Raw genomic sequence first — 23,850 nt, 5'->3', positions numbered from 1 at the left:
CCTTGACAAACCAGTTGTAGAATGCAGTCTGGCAGCTCAATACAGAATGTTCACATTTATTGGTACCGCAACTGTTTGAGAAGTATGTCCATTATCAGCAACCTTCCAAAACCTATGCTTGGTTAAAAGGCTAACCACCTAACACAAACATCATGTTCAACCATATAAGCCTTGCAGGCCTCACTGAGGGAATATGGACCCTCAAACGCTTTAACACTTCTGTTTAAACAGCATGCTTTATACAGACACTAAACCTTCAAATTTATTTCATCCAGTTCTTTAATATATAAGTGGCTATAAGTAGCTAGTGTTTTAATTGATATGCCAAGTGTATTAATCATGTCTTCTTTGAGTTTACACACTTTTTTGCAACCTGTAGGCTAATTAAAAAAAAACAAAGTATCCATCTTGTGAAAATGAACAATTTTATATTTATTCAAAAGACAGTCTGGATGTACAGCAATAATAACAAAGGTAAGAATCGGGGGTGAGGAGAGGAAACTTTCCAGTGCTTGGTTTTCCATATGTAAACTGTGGTGACAGCATGTTATTGGCATCTGTGGCAACAATAAACTCTGGATCAGGATCACAAGTGGAGCATGAGTCTTGTCTTCTTGCTCACAGCTCAGACTTCAGAAGCTTCTTAGCCTTCTGCATGTTGCTCATCACTAAGAGAGAGGCAGGAAACATTTACATTTAATCAGTCTGTGGCTCATGAAAACAAACTGGCTGAGTACAGATTTGTGTAAAGCTCACAGTGTGTTCAGCATCAGCTGAAGAGAAGTGAAGTGTCACTTACAGAGTTTGAGGTCATTTGGTTCGTAGGCATACATGCGGTTGGCGTAGCGACCGGTGATGTCAGCCCTCACCGTCATTGTGGGGTCTGTGGAGAGATTATTGATAGAGGATGAGTAAAAGACTCTATTTTAATTCAGGTACCATCTTGGAGCAGGCAGGAGCTGAGTACTGTTACTGTATATGTATGTATGTACCCTATGTCTGACTGGACTTGATATTGTGGCACCAAGTCAGCTTCCTTATTTGATGCACAGCATGGGTCAAAAATTACCCGTGTTATTTCATGCATGGCTGAGTGTGTCTTTACTATATCTTTTAAATAAATGTATTTTATCATTTAATATTCCAGGTATTCATTAAATATCTTGTTTTTGACAACAACAAATCATTATTTTTATTTTTCCTTTCTTACTTTATGAACAAACATAAGTTTTGTATTTCTACATTAATTTTACCCACATGGGTCAAAAATGACCCATATGTATTCAATGTGGAATTCAATAGGAACTCTTGATATTTGGAAATGTTTGCACTTGGGAACATATTTACCGCAGACAACTATTCACCCGCCACACATTTCACAACTCAACACAGCTGCTTTTGCACACCTGATGCATGAAGTCTTATTTTACAATTGTTTTAGAAAATATTTGATATCTTGTGAAAGATAACTGTACATAATATTTGAACATCAGGTTAACCCTCAACCTTAGGTTAACCTTCACTCAACATATTAAACATACAAGGAGTACCGAGTGGGGTCCCTGGGGACCCCAACAATAACCTACTGTAATAAACAACCACCACAGCAAAATGTTAACTTATTTCTTCTCAAAACATTATTATTTGTATTATATTTTTATTGGTTAATATTATTAGTTATCAGGGTAAACCTTCTCAAATCCTTCTCCTTACATACCCCTTCTTCTCACCCCCTCTCTCTGCAACCTCAAAACTGGTTACATTTGTGCTTTTTCCCACACTCACACCATGTCCTGATCATGTTCTTGATCATAAGTGGCCCATGGTGCTCTGGTACAATATGCTGGATGTTGCAACCCTCAGTGCCTTCACCAACTTCACTTCAGGGCAAAGAGCCTGTCATGCTACATATAAAGAGGAGCATGAGGGCACACCCCACCTCCAAAAGCATATTATACAGGCAATGGGAAGATGTGGGATAAAAAAAACAAAACGCAGCCACCATCCAGCCACAGCAGGACATCAGTGCTTCCACTCACCTGAATTCATAAGTAATAAAACACCACCATGTTCAATTCCATACGCTACAGCCTCACTTTGTCTGGTTTGGACTGATAGCTTATGTTAGCTTTACATAGCTTGTGCTGCTAATTTGTGCTGCTGTTAGCTCAACCATGTTTTAACATTTACCATTATCCTGTAATAGCCACTTATGACCACAGTGTCCGCTGTTCAGCAAAAGTTACACAGATTTTATATTTAGATCAAGCAGCTAGCTCCTGGCCTGAAAAGTGAAGCCTTAAACCTGCACTCTTTCTAATGGCTAGCAGGGGGCAATTCCACTGGCTGCAAAACGAAGTCTAATTGTCTATGAGAAAATTACCCTACTTCTCACTTGATTTATTACCTCAGTAAACACTTTCCTAATGAGTTAATGGTCTCAAACACTAGTTTAAAGTCTTCTTCAATACAACAGGATGTTAATTTTGTAAATTATGGTCCCGATAGCCACGCCCTAAAGCGTATGCTTTAGGGCGTGGCTATCTTGTGATTAACAAGTCACTACCACGGCAACAACGTTGATTACATGATGTAACCATGGCCCTCAGCGTGACCCCAGATTCACAGAGTATAGGTTTAGTTGCTGTTCACAGTGTGTTTTCAGTTCATTAAAGTTAATTGTAACATTTTGATCACCTAAAAAGTCTTGTTCAGCGTTTGGTTGTCATTAAAGACCCTCTAAAGAGTCAGATGTTCAGTTTCTTTGGTGAGTACAATTTGTTTTAATGGTTTTAGGCCTGTTTTTGCGAGCAGAAATTAGCATTATCACTGTTTACCATAGATTGTAAATGTACCATGCTAACCAAGCTAGCGGCTAGCACTATGGTCTGGCTCCAAAAATCAAACATGGCGATGGTCAAATCCAAAATGGCAATGGTCAAATCACTAAACTCAAGGCTTCAAAATTGCAGTCCTCAAACCAATTGGTGACATCACTGTGACTACGTCCATAATTTTTTACAGTCTATGATTTAGATCCTTTCTTTAGATACTTGAAAAGTTATTACACATGTGTAATAACATGCAGTACATACAGTATGTATGACTGACTAAATATTTGCTTTGACAACAGCTAATAATAATGTAAATAAACAAATAAACATAGATCTTATCATAGGTCATGTCATACACCATTAAAGGTGTGGTGTGTTGAATTTAGTGGCATCTAGCGGAACAGACTTGGCAGAAATGGAATACAATATTCATAAGTATGTTTTAATTAGTGTATAATCACCTGAAAATAAGAATTGTAGTGTTTCCGTTACTTTAGAATGAGCTCTTTCTATCCACATAGAGCGGTTCCCCTTCCACATAGCCCCTGCATGTTTCACCGCCATGTTTCTACAGTAGCCCAGACAAACCAAACACTGGCTCTAGAGAGGGTAGGTTAGTAGGTTCTCCTACATGCTTGAGAGCAGAGGTTGATGGGAGGGGGTATTTGGTTGGTTGCAATCTGCTAGTTAGATGCCACTAAATCCTACACACAGATCGTTTAACATACCATAAAATAATTTACAGTTGAGATAACACTTTATTGATCCCCAGGAGGAAAAGTAAATAGTAACACTGCTAAGTGAACTGATTGTCTTGACATAAATGTACCAATGATGTAGAGGGAATAAGTGTTACTTTAAAGGTAGGTAAATTAATCTATGAAAGGGAGATGTTAACAGGCTTACAAGAAGACTGCTGTAACAAGCTCTAGCTCTTACCGACAAAAATGATTCTGGGAACGTACTGTCCATCAGGAGAGAGATGTTTGTCTGTAGTTTCATACTGTTGGTGAGAGAAAAAATACAGAGATAAACACTTTATCAAGTACTGTGTTGACAAGGTTATGTCACTAGAGTACAGCTGGGACCTGCAGATAAAATCACATAAAACATAAAAACTATGAAGGTTTTGGTTTTAAAGGCCCTGCAAACCTTTTTATCTAAATCAGCTTCTTACTATAAGTGCCAGGGTCCTGCATGAACACTTTTCTGCCAGTTCAACCAGTTTTGGGTATTTCACCTGAGAGATTTCTGAAGCTTTTGTGTGTACTTCTCTCACTGGTTTAAAGTGGGTGGGGCAAAAAGATGATGCCATGTATTTCTGTACCAATCAGAGTTTAGCAACATTTGAATTACAATGTGAAAGCAGTTGAGGGGTTGTTTGCTTATGTTACCAGCACTATCAATAAAATGTAGTCAAACCACACCCACACACCCTGATGAAGCAAATTAACTGTGTTTGACTGTTAAACTCTTAATAAATTATTCCTAATAATGTTTTTTTTCAGCTTTAACTTTGATTGTTGCTTATTTAGGCTAAAATATTTAATGTTATAGAGAAATTTAAAAAAACAGGACTGCTTGGGCTTTAACCTTGTACAGATTAATCAATAAACTATTAAACATTTGTTTGACACTAGGATTTTTGAGGGTTTCCGGATTTTAGAAAATAGCTCAAATTAGAATAGTCAATAGTCTGATCTTAAAAGGCCTGTGACTTACCACCAGGTTGAGGACGATGAAGTCCTCATCTAGAACTTTCTGAATCTCATTGTCCTCAGAGAAAACCTTCTTAAATGCTGCGGGAGAAACAGGTTTTTAACTCTACAGCTCAGTCCGTTTTATTAGCACATGGGACTGCTTCACAGCAGTACCAGGATGTATGCAGTGACGTCACACGTGAGCAAACAAATGACTGCTTGCTCTTCAAACAGGTTTGGCTCTTAATTCAACAGAACCTTTTTCCTCTCATGAGTAACTTAATAACTCTTATTTCAGTAAGGGTTTTTTTTCTCCAAGTTAGACTTACCCTTGCTGTGTGGGCAGTCCTCAAGGTGGAAGATGACCATCAGAGGCTTGTTCCTAAAACCACAAATCCACTTCAGTTACAATAATCATCAACCTCAATGTCCAGATTTCAATGCCAGTGTCAGAGTTACAGCAATATTTTGATGTCAGAATCATTGCAAGAAATATTTCTTACCTTGACCTGGACCAATAGAGAGCCTCCTCGTAAGTCTGAGCCCAGACCAGCTGATCACCCCAACCTGGAGGGAAATGAACAGCAATAAAAATCAATGAGAAGCTATACTCTCTGTCTACTCTAAGCTAATTTATTCAGCGTTAAAGGCACAGATTATTCTCACTGACCTCTGGACAGAGTCTGAGGGATCCTCTTGCCTGTCTTCGGGCTGTATTTCCCAAATGTGGAAGACACGGCCACCAGGACCAAGAGTACCGGCAACATTACTTTGATCATCTTTACAGGCTTACTAGAAGATAGAGGAAAGCACAAAACTGAACTTTTTTTTTTAAATGTTACAATTGAGGGAACAGGTTTTTAAAAATACATCTAATTTATCAAGAATGGAAGAAACTTCAATTCAGAACTTTTCCAGGTCACTTTTCCAGGTCATTTCTGTGTTTCTACCACAGAAGGATCAGCAATCATGTCTCTTTTGACTAATCTTAAAAAGATATACAGATGTATGGGTGTATACAGCAATCATATCAGCTGTTTCAAAAATCATGAGGCATTATTTATTTCTGTTGATTTTTTTTAGTTTTGGTCTTTAACAGAACAAAGATTATCACGATCAATAAAGGTTGACTCAAATCTGACTCAAAATCAAATTATATGAGGAGAATTCAAGCTATTTTAGGTACAAATTCTTCCACCAGAGGAGTAGACTATTCAAAACATATCCATTACAGTACAGCTGGATTAAGACATGTAACTGTGTTGCATGATCGTCAAGTAACTAAAATGATCCATATTCTTATCTCTGTTAACCACTATAACCCAAAAACTATTTTAATACTTATTTTCAAGATGCTTATTTTTAAGATAAAATTCGAGTTACCTTTTATCTTTCCTTTTTTATCTGACTATATTTTAATCCAGGAAGTTTACTTCTTCCATACTGAGGTTTAAGATAATTAACTAAGTAGGATATTTAGTCTTTTTTCCAGCCCTGACATTGAATTACTTCACTGTAGCTATGCAGCATGAACTGAAGTGAAAGTGACTAATTTCCCTAAAGTTAAGATGAATGAGTATGGTGGCCTGTGAGGACAGGCATGTTCTCTTACCTGCTCCCGAGTGGTCAGGTGAGAATGTAGGTGGACCGCACTCCAGGATCTCCTGTAGGCTACCTATACAGAGGTACCTCTACCTGCCCCATATTTAAGCACCTGTTCCCCTGTTGTCCCGCCCTCTTCCCATCCCCCCACACGCCTTTTCTGTGCTGGAATGCCACTGTGACTCAATCTCTGTAAACGTCCTTGTTTGCAAACCAAACTCCCTTGGAAAATCAGGTAATTTGACGTTTCCATGTTTATCACTAAACATTTAGGATGATAAACACTTTACCTTATAATAGAATCAACTCTTAAAGTCAGCATATATCATAATCATCAAGCAGCACTTATTCTAATTGATAATAAAGATTTTCATTATTCTGAAATGCTGCTATAATATGTTTTCTATGTGCCAAATGTATAAGAACACCTTAGTGTGTCTACTATTCATGTATGTTAGCCTGTAAGCAGCACACTTTTAAATTATGGGAATTTTGATTGGGATTTGGCATTCAGTTCTCTGCACATCAGAAAGACCATATCTAGACTAGGGTAGGCATAGTTTCACATTCATTCATTTGGATACCATGACTGGGTTTGAATTATATGATATTAATCATTTTTATGCTGTTTGGGCACTCTTCATGTTCAGTTTTATTCATATTTTGAGTACACGAGTACATGTGTGATATCATCAAGATAGGATGCTTGGCTGAGATCCAAGGACAGGTCAGCATTAACCTGAGGAAGGCCATCAGAGGTTGGAATGATGATTGGTCTTTATGTGATTGGCTCAAGACACATACTGTAACTTTCCTACAAAGTCAACATGTTGATTCAGCAATGAATAAGAACAACGAATGATGTTTGACATCTTGATTTCATAACCACAGCAGATACAGAACCTTGTGAAGTCATGTCATTCCTGTTAAAATTATTTTTCACATTTTAAGACATTTTCCACAAACTTTTGCAGCCTTTAATTAAAAAAGCATCTAAAGTTTATCGCCCTCAGCTCTGAACGTTAACGGAGGTGAGTGAATGTGTACTCTGCCTCAGCTTTATCTTGATGCATCTCAACAGTCTCCTGTATCCTGCAGCAAAGAGCTCAGTGTGACCTATCAATGGCAGCTTTGTTCAGTCTCAACCCGGACCGGGCCTCCTGACAACCAATCTGCCTCTCAGTGACTGAATCAGGCCTTTGACAGCAGTGCTCCCTGCACACTCACACACTCACCCTGAACTCCACACACTCCACACACACTCACCCTAAACTCCACACACACTCACCCTGAACTCCACACACACTGACCCTGAACTCCACACACACTGGCCTTGAACTCCACACACACTGACCCTGAATTCCACACACTGACCCTGAACTCCACACACTCTCACCCTGAATTCCACACACACTCACCCTAAACTCCACACACAGTCGCCGGGTGGAGTGTGTGTAAAAAAAAAATTGTATGAATAAACTAGTTGAGATTGTGCTGAGGACTATATAACCTCAGCATCCAGCAGCAAATTCATTCATTACAAATTGAGAAGGTATAATTCATGTATTCTGCTCATCGATGAGAATTGTTCTATTTGGTTTAAGATTTCAGGTTAATGGAAAGTTTTTCCATGTGTGTAACAGAAACCAATTCTTGCAAACATTTTTGAAAACAAGATGGAAATCTCAGCTTGTGAACAAAAATTAGAATTAAAAGAATTTTCTGCCAAATATGGCCACCATCTTCGTTGGAGTGGACTGTCCTGTCCTGACAGACACTGCTCATCAAGAGAGACTGTTACTTAAGCAGCTTACAGGAAGTGAAAGTGAAGTAAGTGAACTACAGCAGTGGTTCTCAAAGTGGGGTCCAGGGACCCCCAGGGGTACTTGAGGGGCTTCCAGCGGGTCCTCAGCAAAAGGGGGAATAATTTATTTCACTATGATTCCATCCATAAGTAACACAATGACATTATGTATGACTATTTCGGTCATGGGTTTCATACACTGTAATAAAACATCTAAAAGCAAAAATTTTATCAGATGGGGGACCCTGGGACAATATCTTATCAAAGAGGGGTCTGTGATCTAATATATGTCAGTTTAGGGGTCCTTGATGTAAAAAAGTTTGAGAACCACTGAACTATAGGATGTCTAACAGGAGCTCTGGCTCAGTCTGCCAGTCACTCTGACTGTTTAAACCATTCTGACAGCACCAGTGTAGATCCTGAGAATGTTACTCATTATGTTTTGTGTATGATATAGTTGTAGATTTACTGTATATACACATGTGGATAAGACGTGTTCTAATTATAATCCATGTTCTAGTAGCCATTTACATCTGTTAGTAACATCTAATAGAAGCATTGTAACTGCCATCTGCTTCCAACCAATACAAATGAAGCAGGCTTTAAATATCAGCTTTCATTTCTGTATGGACAACAGTGTGTCCACTCAGCAGTTATAACTGTTATATTCTATTCACATTTCTATAACTATTTTTATTTTTATTCATATGTTATAGATTTCATTGCTCAAAAACTTTGGTCCCATTTATATTCTGCATTTAGATAATCTAATTCTTATAAATTTTGGATGGATGGATGAATGGATAAATGGATGAATAGATGGATGGATGGATAGATGGATGGTTGATCTCTTGAAGCTTCCTCTCATCTGTGTGTGGGGATGTTGGCTTGAAACCAGGATGTGGGAGCAATTTAGTGCTGAGGTGTCCTTAACTTCCTGCTCCTTTAGTACTGGCTTTCACTCCATGTCATTCTCTCCGTCACTGTGTGTTGTCACAGCACCACGGTCAATATTTGATAAAGGGCAGGGTTAATGGCCGCTCCCATTAACAGTCCACATTTACCAGCTGCACTCAGCCCTGCCCTGATAACACGGATCTGACACTGACTCCTTCCACACACACACTGCCATTAATCAGCCTTCTCGAATAGGATGCAACTACCTGGTTTTAAGTGAAGCACAATGCAGCAACTGACGAACACCTGAATTCAGCTCAGATAAAGCTGGTAAATACTTACACACATTGTTTTAACAGACTTGAAAGTATGTTCTCACTGCTTTACCTTGGGTGACTTTTGTCATTTAAAGAAACTTTATTCTCTTGAACATTTTGTTTCTGCCTGCCTGACCAACACAATACATTCCTTACTGAAGAAAAGAAAAAAGGAGAACATTGAGACTTCTCTGGATCAAGGTCAATCAGTGGGAAACACGTCCACAGAGGGATTTTTTGCAATGAGAATTTAAAACAGTGATGGAAAATAAAAAGTAGAATGTCAGAAAAAAGAATAGAAAATATTACTTAAATCTATTATGTTACTTTCATGTGCACTCATAATAAATGTACTTAAAGTGGGATATTTTTGACCTGCTGCCATTGTAGTTGATGTCAGGAGGTATTCAAGTATTAACAGAGTACTTGAATACACTTCAGTGCACTTAACTGTGCTATTTTAAGACACCATATTGTTGTAATTAAGTGTATTTATACACATTATTGTATAAATAGTGGATATTTTTAGCATTAAAGTGTATATAAATAGCATTAATGATAACTTAATGGTAAAAGCAAAGTTGGGTGCACTTAAGTGTGGACAAGTACATATTAAGTTGTATTATTCACATATAAGGTATAAAATCAGTTTATTAAAAATGGCACGGTTAAAGTATGGAAATCAGTATATTAATATTTATTATAATGTTGTGGTATGTGCAAACACAAATAGCTTTCAATAAGTGCGTCTTTTATATAATTTTGTTTATATTTTTATTTTATTTTCTTGCATATTGATTAACTTTATTTTTAACATTAAAAAATGTATAGTATAACCACCATGTTTTGTTGTCTTTATTTAAGAAAATTAAATAAAATATTATTCATAAAACCATAAATCAGCACATTTACTCATATACTGCACTTAAGAACAATTTTGGCATACTTAACTACATTACTGCTTACTTTGCAATTAAGAATTTTTAAATCTATGATTTGCGTTTAAGAGGAATTGTTATCCAGCAAATTAAGTTGTTATGACTGTTTGATCAGCAAACTGTTGCCTTTTTATACATCTAGCAGATGCAAAGCAACATTAGCATTTATTTGGAACAAAGAAAAGGAAATATCACCTCACCTTTTCAAGTGATGGAAAGTAGCTAAGTACATTTACTTAAGTACTGTACTTTTTGTACTGTGTAGTTTTGAGGTACTTATACTTTTGAGTATTTCCATTTCATGCTTCTTTATACTTCCACTCCATTTCAGAGGGAAATATTGTACTTTCTACTCCACTACACTTAGGTTTGATGGTTGCCGAGCATGGACAGTGCACTTCAAATCATCCCACAGATTTTCAATGATATTCAGGTCTGGGGACTGGGATGGCGATTCCAGAACATTGTACTTGTTCCTCTGCATGAATGCCTGAGTAGATTTTGAGTGGTGTTTTGGGTCGTTGTCTTGTTGAAATATCCAGCCCCGGCGTAACTTCAACTTTGTGACTGACTCTTGAACATTATTCTCAAGAATCTGCTGATATTGAGTGGAATCCATGCGACCCTCAACTTAAACAAAATTCCCGACACTGGCCACATAGCCCCACAGCATGATGGAACCTCCACTAAATTTTACTGTCGGTAGCAAGTGTTTTTCTTGGAATGCTTTGTTCTTTCGCCACTATGCATAACGCCCCTTGTTATGACCGAATAGCTTAAGCTTTGTTTTATCAATCCACAGGACCTTATTCCAAAATGAAGCTGGCTTGTCCAAATGTGCTTTTGCATACCTCAAGCAACTCTGTTTGTGGCGTGTATGCAGAAAGGGCTTCTTCCGCATCACTCTCCCATACAGCTTCTCCCTGTGCAAAGTGCACTGAATTGTTGAACGATGCACATTGACACCATCTGCAGCAAGATGATGTTGTAGGTCTTTGGAGGTGGTCTGTGGGTTGTCTTTGACCATTCTCACCATCCTTTGCCCTTGCTTCTCTGATATTTTTCTTGGCCTGCCACTTCTGGCCTTAACAAGAACCATGCCTGTGGTCTTCCATTTCCTCACTATGTTCCTCACAGTGGAAACTGACAGCTGAAATCTCTTTTTGTAGTCTTCCCCTAAACCATAATGTTGACAATCTTTGTTTTCAGGTCATTTGAGAGTTGTTTTGAGGCCCCCATGTTGCCACTCTTCAGAGGAGAGTCAAAGAGAAGAACAACTTGCAATTGGCCACCTTAAATACATTTTCTCATGATTTGATGCACCTGGCTATGAAATTCAAGGCTTAATGATCTCACCAAACCAATTTTGTGTTCCAATTAATCAGTTCTAAGTAGTTACAGGTGTTCAAATCAACACAATGACAAGGGTGGTGCCCAAATTTTTGCACAGCCTATTTTTCACATCTGATTAAATTTCATACAACTTAATATTTCTACACTAAAAATCTTTGATTGGAAAATACCCCAGTACTCAGCTTTTATTAGAAAATGAATGGCATGACAATGTGATCATTTTCTGTCACTTACCGTTTGTCTGTAATTGATTACCAAACATTTGAAGGCGTGGCCTGATGCACTTAACGGGCCATAACTCTTAAATACTGAATTGGATTGTGACAAAATTTGGGAATGCTGCACATAACGCCACATTGCACAAGTGTGTAACATCTCATACAATTCTGCCCACAGGGGGTGCTAAAGTAGCATTATAAATTGGTATTTCTGCAATTCTGTTGTCTTTAATGAAATAACTTAGTGCATAGGTTCTCCGTGAGAATCTCTAACATAGTGAACCATGACACCAATAGCCCCACCTTGTGGTCATTAAGGAAAAAACAACCATACTACTTCATAAATGTGATAGCTCTTAAATGTAATATTCCATGGTAACAAATTCAGCAAAGTTGTTCAAATGGGGATTCTGAACAAGTCTGTAGTATTTAATACAATTTCACCTGTAGGTGGCAGCAGCAGCTTCCAGCAGCAGTGGCAGCAGCTTGCAGCTCTCACACAGTTGTTTTTAGAAATTGCAGAATTTTCTAGTTAATTTTATTATGTTGCTTTACCCCAGTGAACAACATAAATAATTGTTTAATTGTATAGAGACAGACTTTACCTGTCTTCTAATGTATGCATTGAATTGAACATGTGCAGGTGTTTGTATTGTGTCCAATTCCTTTTAATTATTCTTGCAGAATGTTTCCATTTCATCCAAGCTGCTTGTTGTCCCACTTTCAAATAAAACACTCATAAAACATTCATATTCTGACATTTATTCAATACACTGTGTACAAAAGAACTCAACTGAAAAAACATTTCATACGGACAAAAAACTGAACCTGTCTTAAAAAGAAACACCGTTCTCAACATTGTATCAAATTAAAAAAAACATGGAGGGAGCAACAAAAAACATTACATTCTTACAGTCCCACAAGAGACACAAAGGTCATTGTTTTCACAGAAAACACTGGATATATCTAACCCACAGAGCGCTTCAGCATTCACCTGACTCTTAAACACTGACGACCCTTCTGGATACACAGACAGCAGCTCTGAGATCAGGTAGATCTCTTTGCTCTTCTGACACAACAGCACATTGACACTCATGATTGTCATGCCACACGCACACACACACACACGCACGCACACACACACACACACACACACTTCAAGCTGACTGGGAGCTGCTGAGCCACAATGTGTGATAACACACACTGCTGTTGTTGCTTCTTCACAATCTCTTCACATTCAGTGCCTGCTGCTGTATGCAAAGAAAAAAGCAAGGCCTTCCTCAGGTCATTTTGTTTTGGGGGCGACTGGGAGGAAATTAAGTAGTTTAAATACTATCTAGTTCTTGTTCAGGCTCAGTTTTAATAAATCATTGCTGTGGCCTAAGTGCTTCCTAAATTTCTGTCTCTCATTTAAGAATCATGTCAGAGGGGAAAGACATGGCACTAAAAACCTGACTGATGGATTAACAAAACTAAAGGGAATATGAAAACAATATCACAGATGTAAGTACAACAGCCACGATGAGAAGGGAATTCTGTGGAAAGCTTTCTGCTGAGTAGGAAGCTTCCATTTGGTCAGCCGTGTTAATAGTGTGGAAAGTGACAGGGCAGATAGGCAGCTATAGTTGCAGCAACTATTGACATAGTGGGAAAATGTGGTGCTTTGATTCAGTTGCACTACTAAAAATGATCACAATAAAAACAGTCAGTCCCATCAGTGATCATCTCACAGCACCTCTCTTCCTCTTGTTCTGTGTCTCAGGTGACGCAGAGCTCACTGCTGTGGGTCAGTCTCAAGCAGAATGACTGCAGACACTTTACAGTGGAGGATAGAACTTCCTGCTCATCCTATATGTCTTTACCAGCAGTCCCAACACTCTGCAGTGGTTTGATCACAGGAAATGGCTCTTCCATAAGCCAGCAGTTCACACAGTTGTTCCTAGGTGTCACTCAGTGTCCATGCTGTGGGTGCTGGTTATGTTGGTTGTTAGCGGGGTGGTTGGGGGGCAGTGGTGGTCCGTTTACGCCGGGGTGATAGAAAGCACAGTTGCTCTCATATCTGCAGCTTCCCTTCATCATGAAGTGGCGACACACAGGCCTCTTGGACATGTCTGACAACAGAAAACATACCAGTATTACAATCATACCACACACACATACACATACACCCAGTCTCCAATAAGGACCCACACTGTACATCTGTACATGATCTACTCTGTATACCATGCATTCTTAATTCAAACTTAATTTGCTGTTAATGTTTTACATTTGTCTTTTATATTAGTATCAGTATAATGATAATTTTCACAGCACTCCATCAGTACAACAACAGAGTCATGTCATCATGGTCACCACTCTGCTGACAACACTTTCTCTTTTAACAAGAATATTGATATAGTTCACTCGATCTTTTCCAGTTGGTTCTGATTAGCAGTTCTCTCTGTTAAGCTTCTGTTGATGAAACTCAACACTTCCTGCCCAGATGTTTCACATTAAAAGCCTTCCAGTGGCTCTAGGAACAATCCTGAACTTTGCTGTACAGAGTTATCTACCCATCTCTTTCTACCCATTTATCTTGGTAGGCCATTAATTTGAAACATCTGCAGGATGTGTTGAGTTTCACTGATGGGAACTTAAAAACATTGCAGAGGAGTTTAAGTTATTGGGAGTACTTCTGTTGGCAGTAATATCTCAACTCAAGGTCCACTTACTTGCTTGTTCTGGAGATTTTGATCGAATCATACAGTTCTCATCATCATTGGTCAAAAGCTCCAAAAGCAGTGAGTAAAGGGACCTTGAGTTGTGGTTTGTAAAGTGAAATGAACTCTGAGGCTGGAGCATTTGTGTTAGTGTTGTCAGCAGAGGGGTGAGCATAATATGACTCTGCTGTGGAAAGAATCATCATACTGAATGTATCATGTAAGCTGTTGTTAGTTTGTTCTTGCTGACCAAAGCAATTATTTGAGACTCAACCATTAAATACCGTTCATGTTGTGTCCTCCTCTGGGACCTCCTCGACCTCGGCCCCTGAAGCCTGGGTCTCCTCCTCCTCCTCCTCCTCTGCCCCGACCTCCTCGATGGAAGTGCCCTCCTCTGTGGGGCCCTCCTCTCATGGAGTCCTCTCCCCAGTAGTTGCCGTTGTCTCCACGGCCCTGGCCTGGCGGCGGCCCCATCATGCGCGGGCCTCCACCGGCACTGAAGGGCGGCCCATGATTGTGAGGGGGAGGGGGATGGTTGAAGCGGGGACCGCCAGGCGGGTAGCCGCCGTTCATGGGCATCTGCATGTGCATGTTCATGTTGTTCATGTTGTTCATCCCTGGACCGTGGCCCAGCAAGCCCTGGTTGACTGGACACAAATGAACTAATGAGTGATGGGAGGACCAAAGCAGGTGGACATCATGCTGTGAAAGGAGAACATATCCAGCTTTATAACAGTGACAGATAAGTTGAGTTTACCTGGTGGTGGTCCAACTTGGTTCTGGTTCTGGGTCTGTTGCAGTGAGCCCAGCAGCTGTTTGATCTTGTCTGAGAAGTCGGGCTGCTTGATTAGGTCTTCAGTAGACTGGTTACCAGAAGCACCCTGAAGACAGACAGCTGTCATTAGCAATACAGTAAAACCACAAATGCACAGTTTTTTAAATCGAAGACTTATTTTACTCATGAAAGAAATATGAATTGAGTGCACTTTGATAAGCAAGTTGAAATTAAGTGAATCAGGGTCCAGAATGTAAAAAAAAAACTACATTTCTCCTTCTGAATGTTGTTGTAAAATCCAAAAACAGAATTGACCTTGGGGCGGCTGTAGATCAAAAAGTAGGGCGGGTTGTCCACTGATCGGAAGATCGGCAGTTCAATCCCTGACTCCTCCAGTCTGCATGTCAAAGTGTCCTTGGGCAGGATACTGAACCCAAAATTGCTCCCGATGGCTGTGTCATTGGCATGTGTGTGAATGATTAGATCCTCCTGTTGAGCAGGTTAGCACCTTGCATGGTAGCCCCTGCCATCAGTGTATGAATGTGTGTGTAAATGGGTGAATGTGGCATGTAATGTAAAGCACTTTGAGTGGTCGGAAGACTAGAAAGGCACTATATAAATGCAGACCTCTCTCTGAGTATGCAATCATGTGTTTACCATGATGGAGGAGAGCAGCTCTTGTACGTTGACAGTGGGGGCCACAGGGTTGTTGACGGTGTTTGTGGCTTGGGGACTGCGGGAGGTGTTGCTTAGGTTGCCCATGAGGTTGGCCAGGACGGGCGGCAGCTTGGAGCCCTCGTTCTGGCCCATGGCAGAGCCCTGCTGGGATGTGGTGTCCATGGGTTCAACGTAGCCGTCATCCATCATGGATGAGTCCTGCATGGGAGACCAGACACAGCGTTAATGACGCAATGTATTACACACGCATGCATAGGGAGAGAGACATGAGGAACAGAGTGTGTGGTGTGTGTGGCATGTACTAACCTCATCAAGAGGGATGAGACGGGGAGGCATCGGTTCATAAGGCTCTGGATCTGGTTCATGTGGACTGTCAGGCACACTAGTGAGAAGAATAGATGAGAAACCATCAGCACGCATCATATCCCATATCCTCCCTACTGCAGGAAGGTCAAAGATTCTGATTTCTTATGAACTGTTTTCACTTGTCCTACCTCTCTTTACTGAGGAAGATCTCCTGCAAGATACCCATCTCGCGGTCCCTCTGGGTAAGTTTCTCTGTGCTGTTGGACCCGGAGGCAACCAGGCAGCCAGTTAACGTCAGGGGCCTCGGGGGTGTCCAAGGAACCCTCTCTTCCATAGTGTCGTGGGAGAGCCGACGGGCCATCTCAAATGTCTGCCTGTCCATCATCAGCTCCCGTTTGGCAGCCTCACCAAAGTCCTTGATCTTGTTGACGTTGACTGTGAGTGAAGATTAGTTATGTCATTAATAACTGATACATTTTACAGAAACATTGGTGTCTTAGAAGAGTAAACATCCTACTTGGGCATGTGGGGTATTCCTCACCTCTCTCTGTCTCATCCAAATCAAAGTAGAAGTAGTGTTTGAGCTGCTCCTCCTCAGCCCAGTGAACAGCCTTCTTCTTCTTGCCCTTTTTGGTTAAGCTTTCTTCTTCTCCACGTGGTTCTGCCAGAGCATTAGGCTTCTCACCTACAAATATCAAGAGAGAATGAGGAAAAAATATATTAGAAGAACGGTCTCATTTCCAATGCAACTGAGAAAAGGGAGTATAATTTCAAAGAAGACAGAAAGTATATTCAGCTTGATACAAGTTCCCTTCATTTAACTCTATTATCATCATCATCAGGAGCCATTCAGGTGACTTAGGGAGGACCTCACCATTATCAGAGGCCTCTGGGTCCTCAGAGGGAACAGGGGTTCCGGGCTGCTCTGGCTCCTGGTTTTCATCAGGAGTGGCGGAGGCAGCAGTTTCAGGAGATGACGGTTTAGCAGAAGATGAATACGCAGATGGTTTGCTGTCAAATGGACTCACCTGAGGACAGAAAATGAAGGCAGAGTGAGAGGTCTGATTATATTTTATTATAAAAGAGAAAAGCTGTTGACTTCTGAAATAAAGCTGTTCCTACATATTTCAAAGCCTTGTAAGAGGAGATGGACTAATGCTCAGATTCAGCTGTTCCTTCACATATTTGCAACTGATATTTATACCAAGGGAAATTACTACAAGGACCACAAAGTCCATCATGCTCAAGTGAAGTTTCTAAGACCAGAACTTATTTCAACTGCATTTCACAGTGAGCGGCATATGCAGTTAACTCTCAGTTTGCATCCTTTGCTTAAATGTTCAATGAGAAAACAAAAACTCCGGAAAAAGCTAGTAAGTGAACATTTATCTAGTAAGTGAAACTTTATCTAAGACTGTCTTTTGTCAAACTACAGACAATGGAGAATGATTCTTTATGTGAAAATATTCTGAGGATGTTTTGGTGTGATAATCAGCGAATATATGCTGATACTAGGCTGAACACAGCATCACAATTGCTACCTTGTTAGATGTTGGGGAGACAGCCTTGGTGCTAGCAGGGCTACTGGTACCGGGCTTCTTCTTCTTGATTTTGATCCCAGGCACTGGAGCAGAGTTCAGAGCATCTAGGAAGCCTGTGCACTCCATTGCTGCAGTGATGACACAAGAGAGCAGTGAACACCACAGCTGCTACATCACCATCATCTTATTAACAGATACAATTTGATCTTCATATGTTTGTTCACACTTACGTTGTGCTGGAATGATCTTGACTTTGATCTCTTTGGCAGAGTTGGAGGGGGTATTTAGAGGTTTGTACTTCTTCTCCTGAGGAGGAACATCAAATGGACCAGAGCTGCAGGGGGAAAATAAGCATAAAATGGAACATGTAGGTACTATCATCAAGCAGCTGAGGGCAGCAGTAAGCCAGGTGCACGCCTACACCACATGATGGTACTGTGCTCACAGAGAAACTGGTGCAGTACCTTGGCCTCTTGAGGACTGGAGGCTTGATGTTGTACTTGTCGCCCAGCTGTGGGGCGGTGGGGGTCTTCTTAGCAGGGGCGGGGTTGGGAGTGTCCATCTCTAATCCTACACAATACAAAACATTGATTTATAATAAGGAACTTTTTACAATCTAACATTCAGAGCCAAGTCCATCTCATCAGGTTAAGTTTACCTATGGAGCGAATCTTTGCATGGCTGGGTGCATGAGCTTTCGGTTTCTCCTTCTTCTTCTCTTCCTCTCCACTCTTCTCCTTCACATCTCGCAGCGGGACCTTGCTCTCTTCTTTTTTCTTTTTCTTATCTACAACATAAATACAGTTTAAAACACATACAGACTGTTGCGAGAAGAAGCTGCTGTGAAACAAGAACAGGACATTTTTTAAAGTAAAATGATCCATCTTTACCAGCAGGAGAGTTGCCAATGCTCGATACACTCTGGGAACGGATTGTTGCCATCCAGCCATCTACAAGCACTGATGCCAACTTTCTCAAATCTAAAAATAAAAGACAAGAAAAATTCCACACTGCTTTTATATACAGTATGGTTCATAGCCTGTATGGCCATAATAATACCACAATATATGACAGACTATGCTATAAACTGACCTTCAGTCTCTGCACTCTTGCTCAGCTGCTTTACCAGCTTGGCTGTGTTGTTCTGAAAAGAGAAACAGCAGGTAAATACTACGGTTACTGTAAAGTGCAGTGTAGTGGAGATGTGTGCTGGTGAATAAACTGAGTCAGTACCTGTTTAAGGTGGTCCACTTTGAGAGGCAGCTTCTGCAGTGTGAGCAGGATGAGCTGCAGCAGAGGGCTGTTGTTGGTGGTTTTGGAGTAGGTGAGCCAGGAGTTGAGCAGCCTGTAGCCACCAACTCTGATAAACCTGGATGAAGGAAGGGGGACAATTGATTTAGAATAAAGCAAGTCTGCAAAGGATTGAGATGCTCACTGATTATATTAAAAGCTCAACAAAACATTAAAACATGATAATATTTATTAGATTTATTCATCTTTTATGATAAAATTGGTGGTATTATTAGATAAGATCAAAATAAAAATTCCCTGCCCTGTCTTGGGCAAGCCTCACAAATACATAGTTTCCTTTTTAAAAAGGGTCAGTCATTTCCTAAAACAGTTGGTCAATATAGTTTTTAACAAGTGTTACTCAAGCAGAAGGAAATGGTGCATTTGATGTGTTTTTAATGATTTTTGTACAACAGTGGAGTTTTACAGCACAGAGGAATATGATATGTCAGGCTTTGGATACACACACAATACTTGTTAGCAGACAATTTTGTTGTTGGTTTGCATCTTTTCATAGGAATAAGGAGCTGGAACAAGGAGCTGGGTAAGTTTTGATTAATCAATTTATCAGGATGAAATGAACAAATAAAACAACAAAAGTTGTATTATTATACTACTGGAAACTAAAGGACTTATACACAGTAAGTGAGGCCTACCTGTTAAGAACGTCGTGGGATTTTGTTTGCAATAGGATGTTCAGGTACATACATCTACTGACCATCTTGGTAGAAGCTTTCATCAGGCTGTGTTGAAAAAGAGCAAAGGTGTAAAGATATCACCTACTGTAAGAGTGATTATATAATTAAACAGTTAAGGATCAGAAATGTGTCATGCCTAGTTCCAGCTCCTCACCTGAACACCTTTGGGACTCCCTCCAGGCTGCGGAGCTCTCCATCCTTCCCTAAGAGAGCCTCCACTCCCTTCAAAATCTCTCTGGGGTCCACAGGTCCCCCTGCCATATCTGAAATGATCACCTCAAACAGTTAATGCACATGCTAACAGGACACAGGTGTATTACATTTTCTGGTGACGATGGCTATCTTCTGCCTTTGGTAAAATATTTGAATGTGCTGTTTAGTGAGGACCATTTGCCTGCCAAATAAAAAAGGGGGCTCCACGGTACAGAATTCCACCCAAACTATCTTTCAGGTTTAGGACCAAACAACCACAACCCATTTTGTTAACCCCTCCTTCCAAAAAAGGTACAAAGGATGTACAAAGGATATTCCTTCAACACCAAAGTTCAAAAAGCTGGTGCACAACACCCAAATCAGGAAAACGGAAAACATGATCCAGCCAGCAAGGTCTAATCAACACCTCAGAGCGTTAGAGCAGAAGCATATTTGTCAAGAGGCCAAACAATACCACATTACAGCAACTTTCTAGTAGAGATTCAGGGGCAGGCTGTCCAGTAAATGGTTTGAATATTATGCCAAGAGAGAATTATCTAAATAAATAATCTGACTGACATGATGATGGTATATAAATCCCTAAGGGTACAGACAGCAGTGTTTTCTTCCATCCACACAACACTCTGTCGCTCTAGCAGTCAAACATCCAAAGTGCACAACAGCGTCAGTGTGTTGCCTCATACTTGAGATGTTAGTGGAGTGTTTCATGTGGCCAACTCGACACCGGTTCAGTAGGGACAAGGGCAGGACACAGAAACATATTCCATAGTTCCAGAGTTTCTCCTCTCTGGGACTTGCAGGGCAGGACATTCAGCCTGACAGGATATATACTTCTGTGTGTGAGGCAACGTTTTCTATTCCAGTTCAAGCTATGATTAATGAGGATGCAGCAGTGTAAATATAAAAATTGGTGCTTATAAAATTTACTTATGAGCTTTTTTAATTTAATGAATTTATCTTTTTCCTATTTAACTATTTGTTTCAAAATACCAGAAATGAAAAACCTCTCTTTACCTGGGTATTACCTTTTACTATTAATATGCATTTTATATCTATAACTACTTACTTTTCCATGTATGTCATATCTATGTATCAAGCACAAAAGTGAAGATCAAAGTTTTGTTAAAATAAAAATAGCAAAAGATTGATATTTGAAAGAAAAGTTACTGATTATGATTTATCAACTTTTTAATAGCATATCTCTATCACAATCACACACATTTGTGCAACAATGCAATTCAAACAAGGAGAATGTGGGGAAAAAAACCTACTTGTAAAAACCTATTTCACTCATCAATATGGAATCTGGTGAAAATATGAATGTACAAATTAAACGTGATTGAAGGAAACTGTATGAAGAATGAAATGCTTGAAAACTGTAACTTTTGTTAAATAATCATCCGTGTCCTATCTTACATTCTAAAATGTGGTTATCAGACTGAAGGTTATCTATACTGGACTACTGTGGTGTTAATGACATCACTGTCATCTGTTCCAGCCAGAGGGTACAAGGCCACTTACTGCCACCTACAGGTTAATTTATGTTCACACACACTGTGCTGTATGAGGAGTTACACAATAGAGACATGAATTACAAATAAATACATTTGTTAGTGCTACATCAGGTGACAATGGTCTCAACTGTCACACAACAAACACTATAACAAAAACTTGTACTGAAAGGTGGTGGATTTTTGGCATCATTTCAGAAAGTCTTGGATATGTCCAATGTGATCCAAATAAAGACAGCCAAGACCAAGACTGTTGGCCCGTATGACCATCTTCACTTTCTACAATTAGATCAATTATCATGTCAAAAGGTCTTATGAATAACCTCCACATGTCTCATGATAGTGGCTGATTGGATTGAGCCTGACAAGCATGCACTTGTTTCTCCGCGTTTACGCATTTTATGATTAACTGTTTTAGTACCGATTTGTCAATCCACGTACAAAACTTGCAACTGGTTGATATCAGTTCATTGAAAATGTCATGATGTGAGGAATCAGTTAGGTCTTACCCGTGAAACTGTTGTAGTAGAAGTTTTATATAGTCTCAGACCTCCACAACACTGCAAATAACCCAATGCCTGTAAATGTCACAATTGTTACACATGTACACAAAATCAGTTTTAAACATGGCCCTGGTTCCTGGCTCGGTGGGAGTGAAGAACATTATTTGTGAATAGTCATACTTTTGTGTTATTACATAGGTTATATCACTAGTACATTATAGAAAAACGATATCTACAGCACTCACTGACCAATCCTAAAAAAACGTTATTTACTACAGTTTTTATAACAGTTGCAACTTCAGCCATGACTATGAGCAAGTCAACGCTGCATATACACCAAGGAGAATCAAAATGAATCAAATAACAGTGTAAAACGCCCTCGGTTATATAAGGGCAGTTCATGCAGCCTATAAAAAGGCTTGTGCTTAACCTGACATCTGTCACAGCGGAGAACAGGCCTGCTCCTGCGGCTAAGCTGCTTGATAAAAGGGGAGGGAGCTGGAGGCTGACTGCTAATCCCTCCCTCTGTTAACCACTTCGACGACGCCATATCAGTCCCTGAACAAACAACAATGGCTCTCATAGCAAAGACCGGGCTGTTTGGTAGAAAAACAAAACGACGAGCACCAGATATCTAGCATCCCATTCGCAATTGGCAATCAGACAATGCAATGGAGCTCAATCTGTACTTTGTTCTGCATTTCAGGTTTGTAAAAATTTCCAAATGTCGCTCCGAGGAGAGAACGGCTAGCCCCTGGAGCTGTCCGAGGACGAAAAGCACACCAGTCCACCATTTTTTGTCAATCCCGACTGTTTGTACTTCGAAAGACCACTTCGCTTGAGTCATCCTGCAATCTTTATCCACAGATTGCCGAGTACATGATGCGGGCATTCGGGAAGTCCCTGCGCTATCATTATCGATATTTCAACACACACACACACAGTGCTTCATAAAATATGTCCACAGTCTTCAAACTAACGCAATCTTTATGTATAGATTGCATTGGATAACCTATTCGTTCCGTGGAGGAGCCCCTACAAAACAAGTTGGCAGGCAAAAAGTCCGACTTCATGAGCTGCTCTTTGCTTTCTATGACTACGGCAATCTTTATGAATAGATTGCTTATGGTTATTTTACGAATTTACTGGCTATATTTAGTTTTATTTGTACAATTCGTCAATTCAGTCTCACACACAAAGAAACGGAGCCTTCTGTCTCCGTCCACTTTCCTGTGTGAGCTCATACTAAAGCATTGTCTATATTCAAATTGTTTGCCAAGAACAAAGCTAACTTACGGTGCCTGCTAGCCAGCTACCGCTAGCTAGCCTATTATCTACGGCTATTTTCATTTGATGAATCACTGTTCAATTTAACTCCAAAATCAACTTACTATTGATAATATAGGTCCTCAGCGTCTCGGGTATTTTATAGTGTGCTTTTCAGGCACTTATATCTCTTATTTCATTAATTTTATATCGTCAACCTTCATGGTTTTAATATCAACTGAAAAACTTCTTATGGGTGGGGCTGTGGTAGCTAAAGGCTAGCCTTTCCTTCAGGAACAAACTGGAGGCAAAAATAGTAATCAAATGTCCATTACTTGAAGAAAAAAATATGAATTTGAGTAGAGTTGTTCAAAGTCCTCGACGGTTCAGTCTTCGGCAAAGCAAATTCATACCTGAAAAACACATAAGAAAACACACATTTAATTTCAATTCTCTCACAAACTTCGTCGTTCTCCGTCTACTTCAAAGTCCTTTGTTGCTTTATAAAACATTCAGTAGTGACTTCGCCTTAAAGACAAATAAAATGTTGAAAACAAGCCCCGTTATTTTTCTGACTTCACTTACCTTTGACTAAATCCAGGAATGAGCTCGAAGAGGACGGACTTAGCTTTTATACTACGTGACGATTTTTACGTCACAGGCAGCGTTTTTTCTTGTTTTTCGCTTAAACAAAATGGTGGATAATC

At 39.9% G+C, this 23,850-nt stretch overlaps 2 protein-coding genes across 3 annotated transcripts; both read right to left on the bottom strand.

Annotated features, from left to right (window-relative positions):
• Positions 1–408: 408 nt before the first annotated feature.
• On the bottom strand, positions 409–6,207 carry agr2 (anterior gradient 2). Its single transcript, XM_067611765.1, has 8 exons — positions 6,147–6,207; positions 5,205–5,326; positions 5,038–5,101; positions 4,864–4,916; positions 4,557–4,633; positions 3,774–3,837; positions 800–883; positions 409–668 (listed from the first exon to the last, which is right to left on the bottom strand). The coding sequence occupies exons 2-8, from the start codon at positions 5,311–5,313 to the stop codon at positions 619–621; spliced, it is 501 nt and encodes a 166-aa protein (XP_067467866.1). The 5' UTR covers positions 5,314–5,326; positions 6,147–6,207; the 3' UTR covers positions 409–618.
• Positions 6,208–12,409: 6,202 nt separating this feature from the next.
• On the bottom strand, positions 12,410–23,815 carry ppp1r10 (protein phosphatase 1, regulatory subunit 10). 2 transcript variants are annotated; one of them, XM_067611761.1, is made up of 19 exons: positions 23,729–23,815; positions 23,269–23,556; positions 19,805–19,913; positions 19,609–19,695; positions 18,896–19,031; positions 18,755–18,806; positions 18,553–18,642; positions 18,321–18,449; positions 18,127–18,232; positions 17,893–17,996; positions 17,663–17,790; positions 16,996–17,149; positions 16,663–16,806; positions 16,310–16,556; positions 16,122–16,197; positions 15,795–16,013; positions 15,120–15,243; positions 14,647–15,009; positions 12,410–13,774 (listed from the first exon to the last, which is right to left on the bottom strand). In XM_067611761.1, exons 3-19 carry the CDS (start codon positions 19,909–19,911, stop codon positions 13,614–13,616), a joined length of 2,427 nt encoding a protein of 808 aa, XP_067467862.1. In that variant the 5' UTR covers positions 19,912–19,913; positions 23,269–23,556; positions 23,729–23,815; the 3' UTR covers positions 12,410–13,613. The 2 variants fall into 2 exon arrangements, with proteins under 2 accessions (XP_067467862.1, XP_067467863.1); XM_067611762.1 differs by having other exon boundaries at positions 16,996–17,053.
• Between the last annotated feature and the right edge of the window lie 35 nt (positions 23,816–23,850).

The sequence above is a fragment of the Thunnus thynnus genome, chromosome 15 (genome assembly GCF_963924715.1).
Source record: "Thunnus thynnus chromosome 15, fThuThy2.1, whole genome shotgun sequence".
Taxonomy (NCBI): domain Eukaryota; kingdom Metazoa; phylum Chordata; class Actinopteri; order Scombriformes; family Scombridae; genus Thunnus; species Thunnus thynnus.
Note: the sequence above shows the minus strand (reverse complement) of the source record. Positions and strands in the feature narration are given on the sequence as shown.

Coding starts and splice junctions, on each gene's coding strand:
- ppp1r10 (XM_067611761.1), bottom strand. CDS start 19,911: ATGGCAGGGGGACCTGTGGACCCCAGAGAGATTTTGAAGGGAGTGGAG. Junction 15,244..15,794: donor AGCTGCTCTCCTCCATCATG/GTAAACACATGA, acceptor GTCTGTCTTCAG/GGTGCTTCTGGTAACCAGTC. Junction 15,010..15,119: donor CCAAGTTGGACCACCACCAG/GTAAACTCAACT, acceptor ATTTGTGTCCAG/TCAACCAGGGCTTGCTGGGC.
- agr2 (XM_067611765.1), bottom strand. CDS start 5,313: ATGATCAAAGTAATGTTGCCGGTACTCTTGGTCCTGGTGGCCGTGTCT. Junction 4,917..5,037: donor CTCTATTGGTCCAGGTCAAG/GTAAGAAATATT, acceptor TTGTGGTTTTAG/GAACAAGCCTCTGATGGTCA. Junction 3,838..4,556: donor TCATCGTCCTCAACCTGGTG/GTAAGTCACAGG, acceptor TCTCACCAACAG/TATGAAACTACAGACAAACA.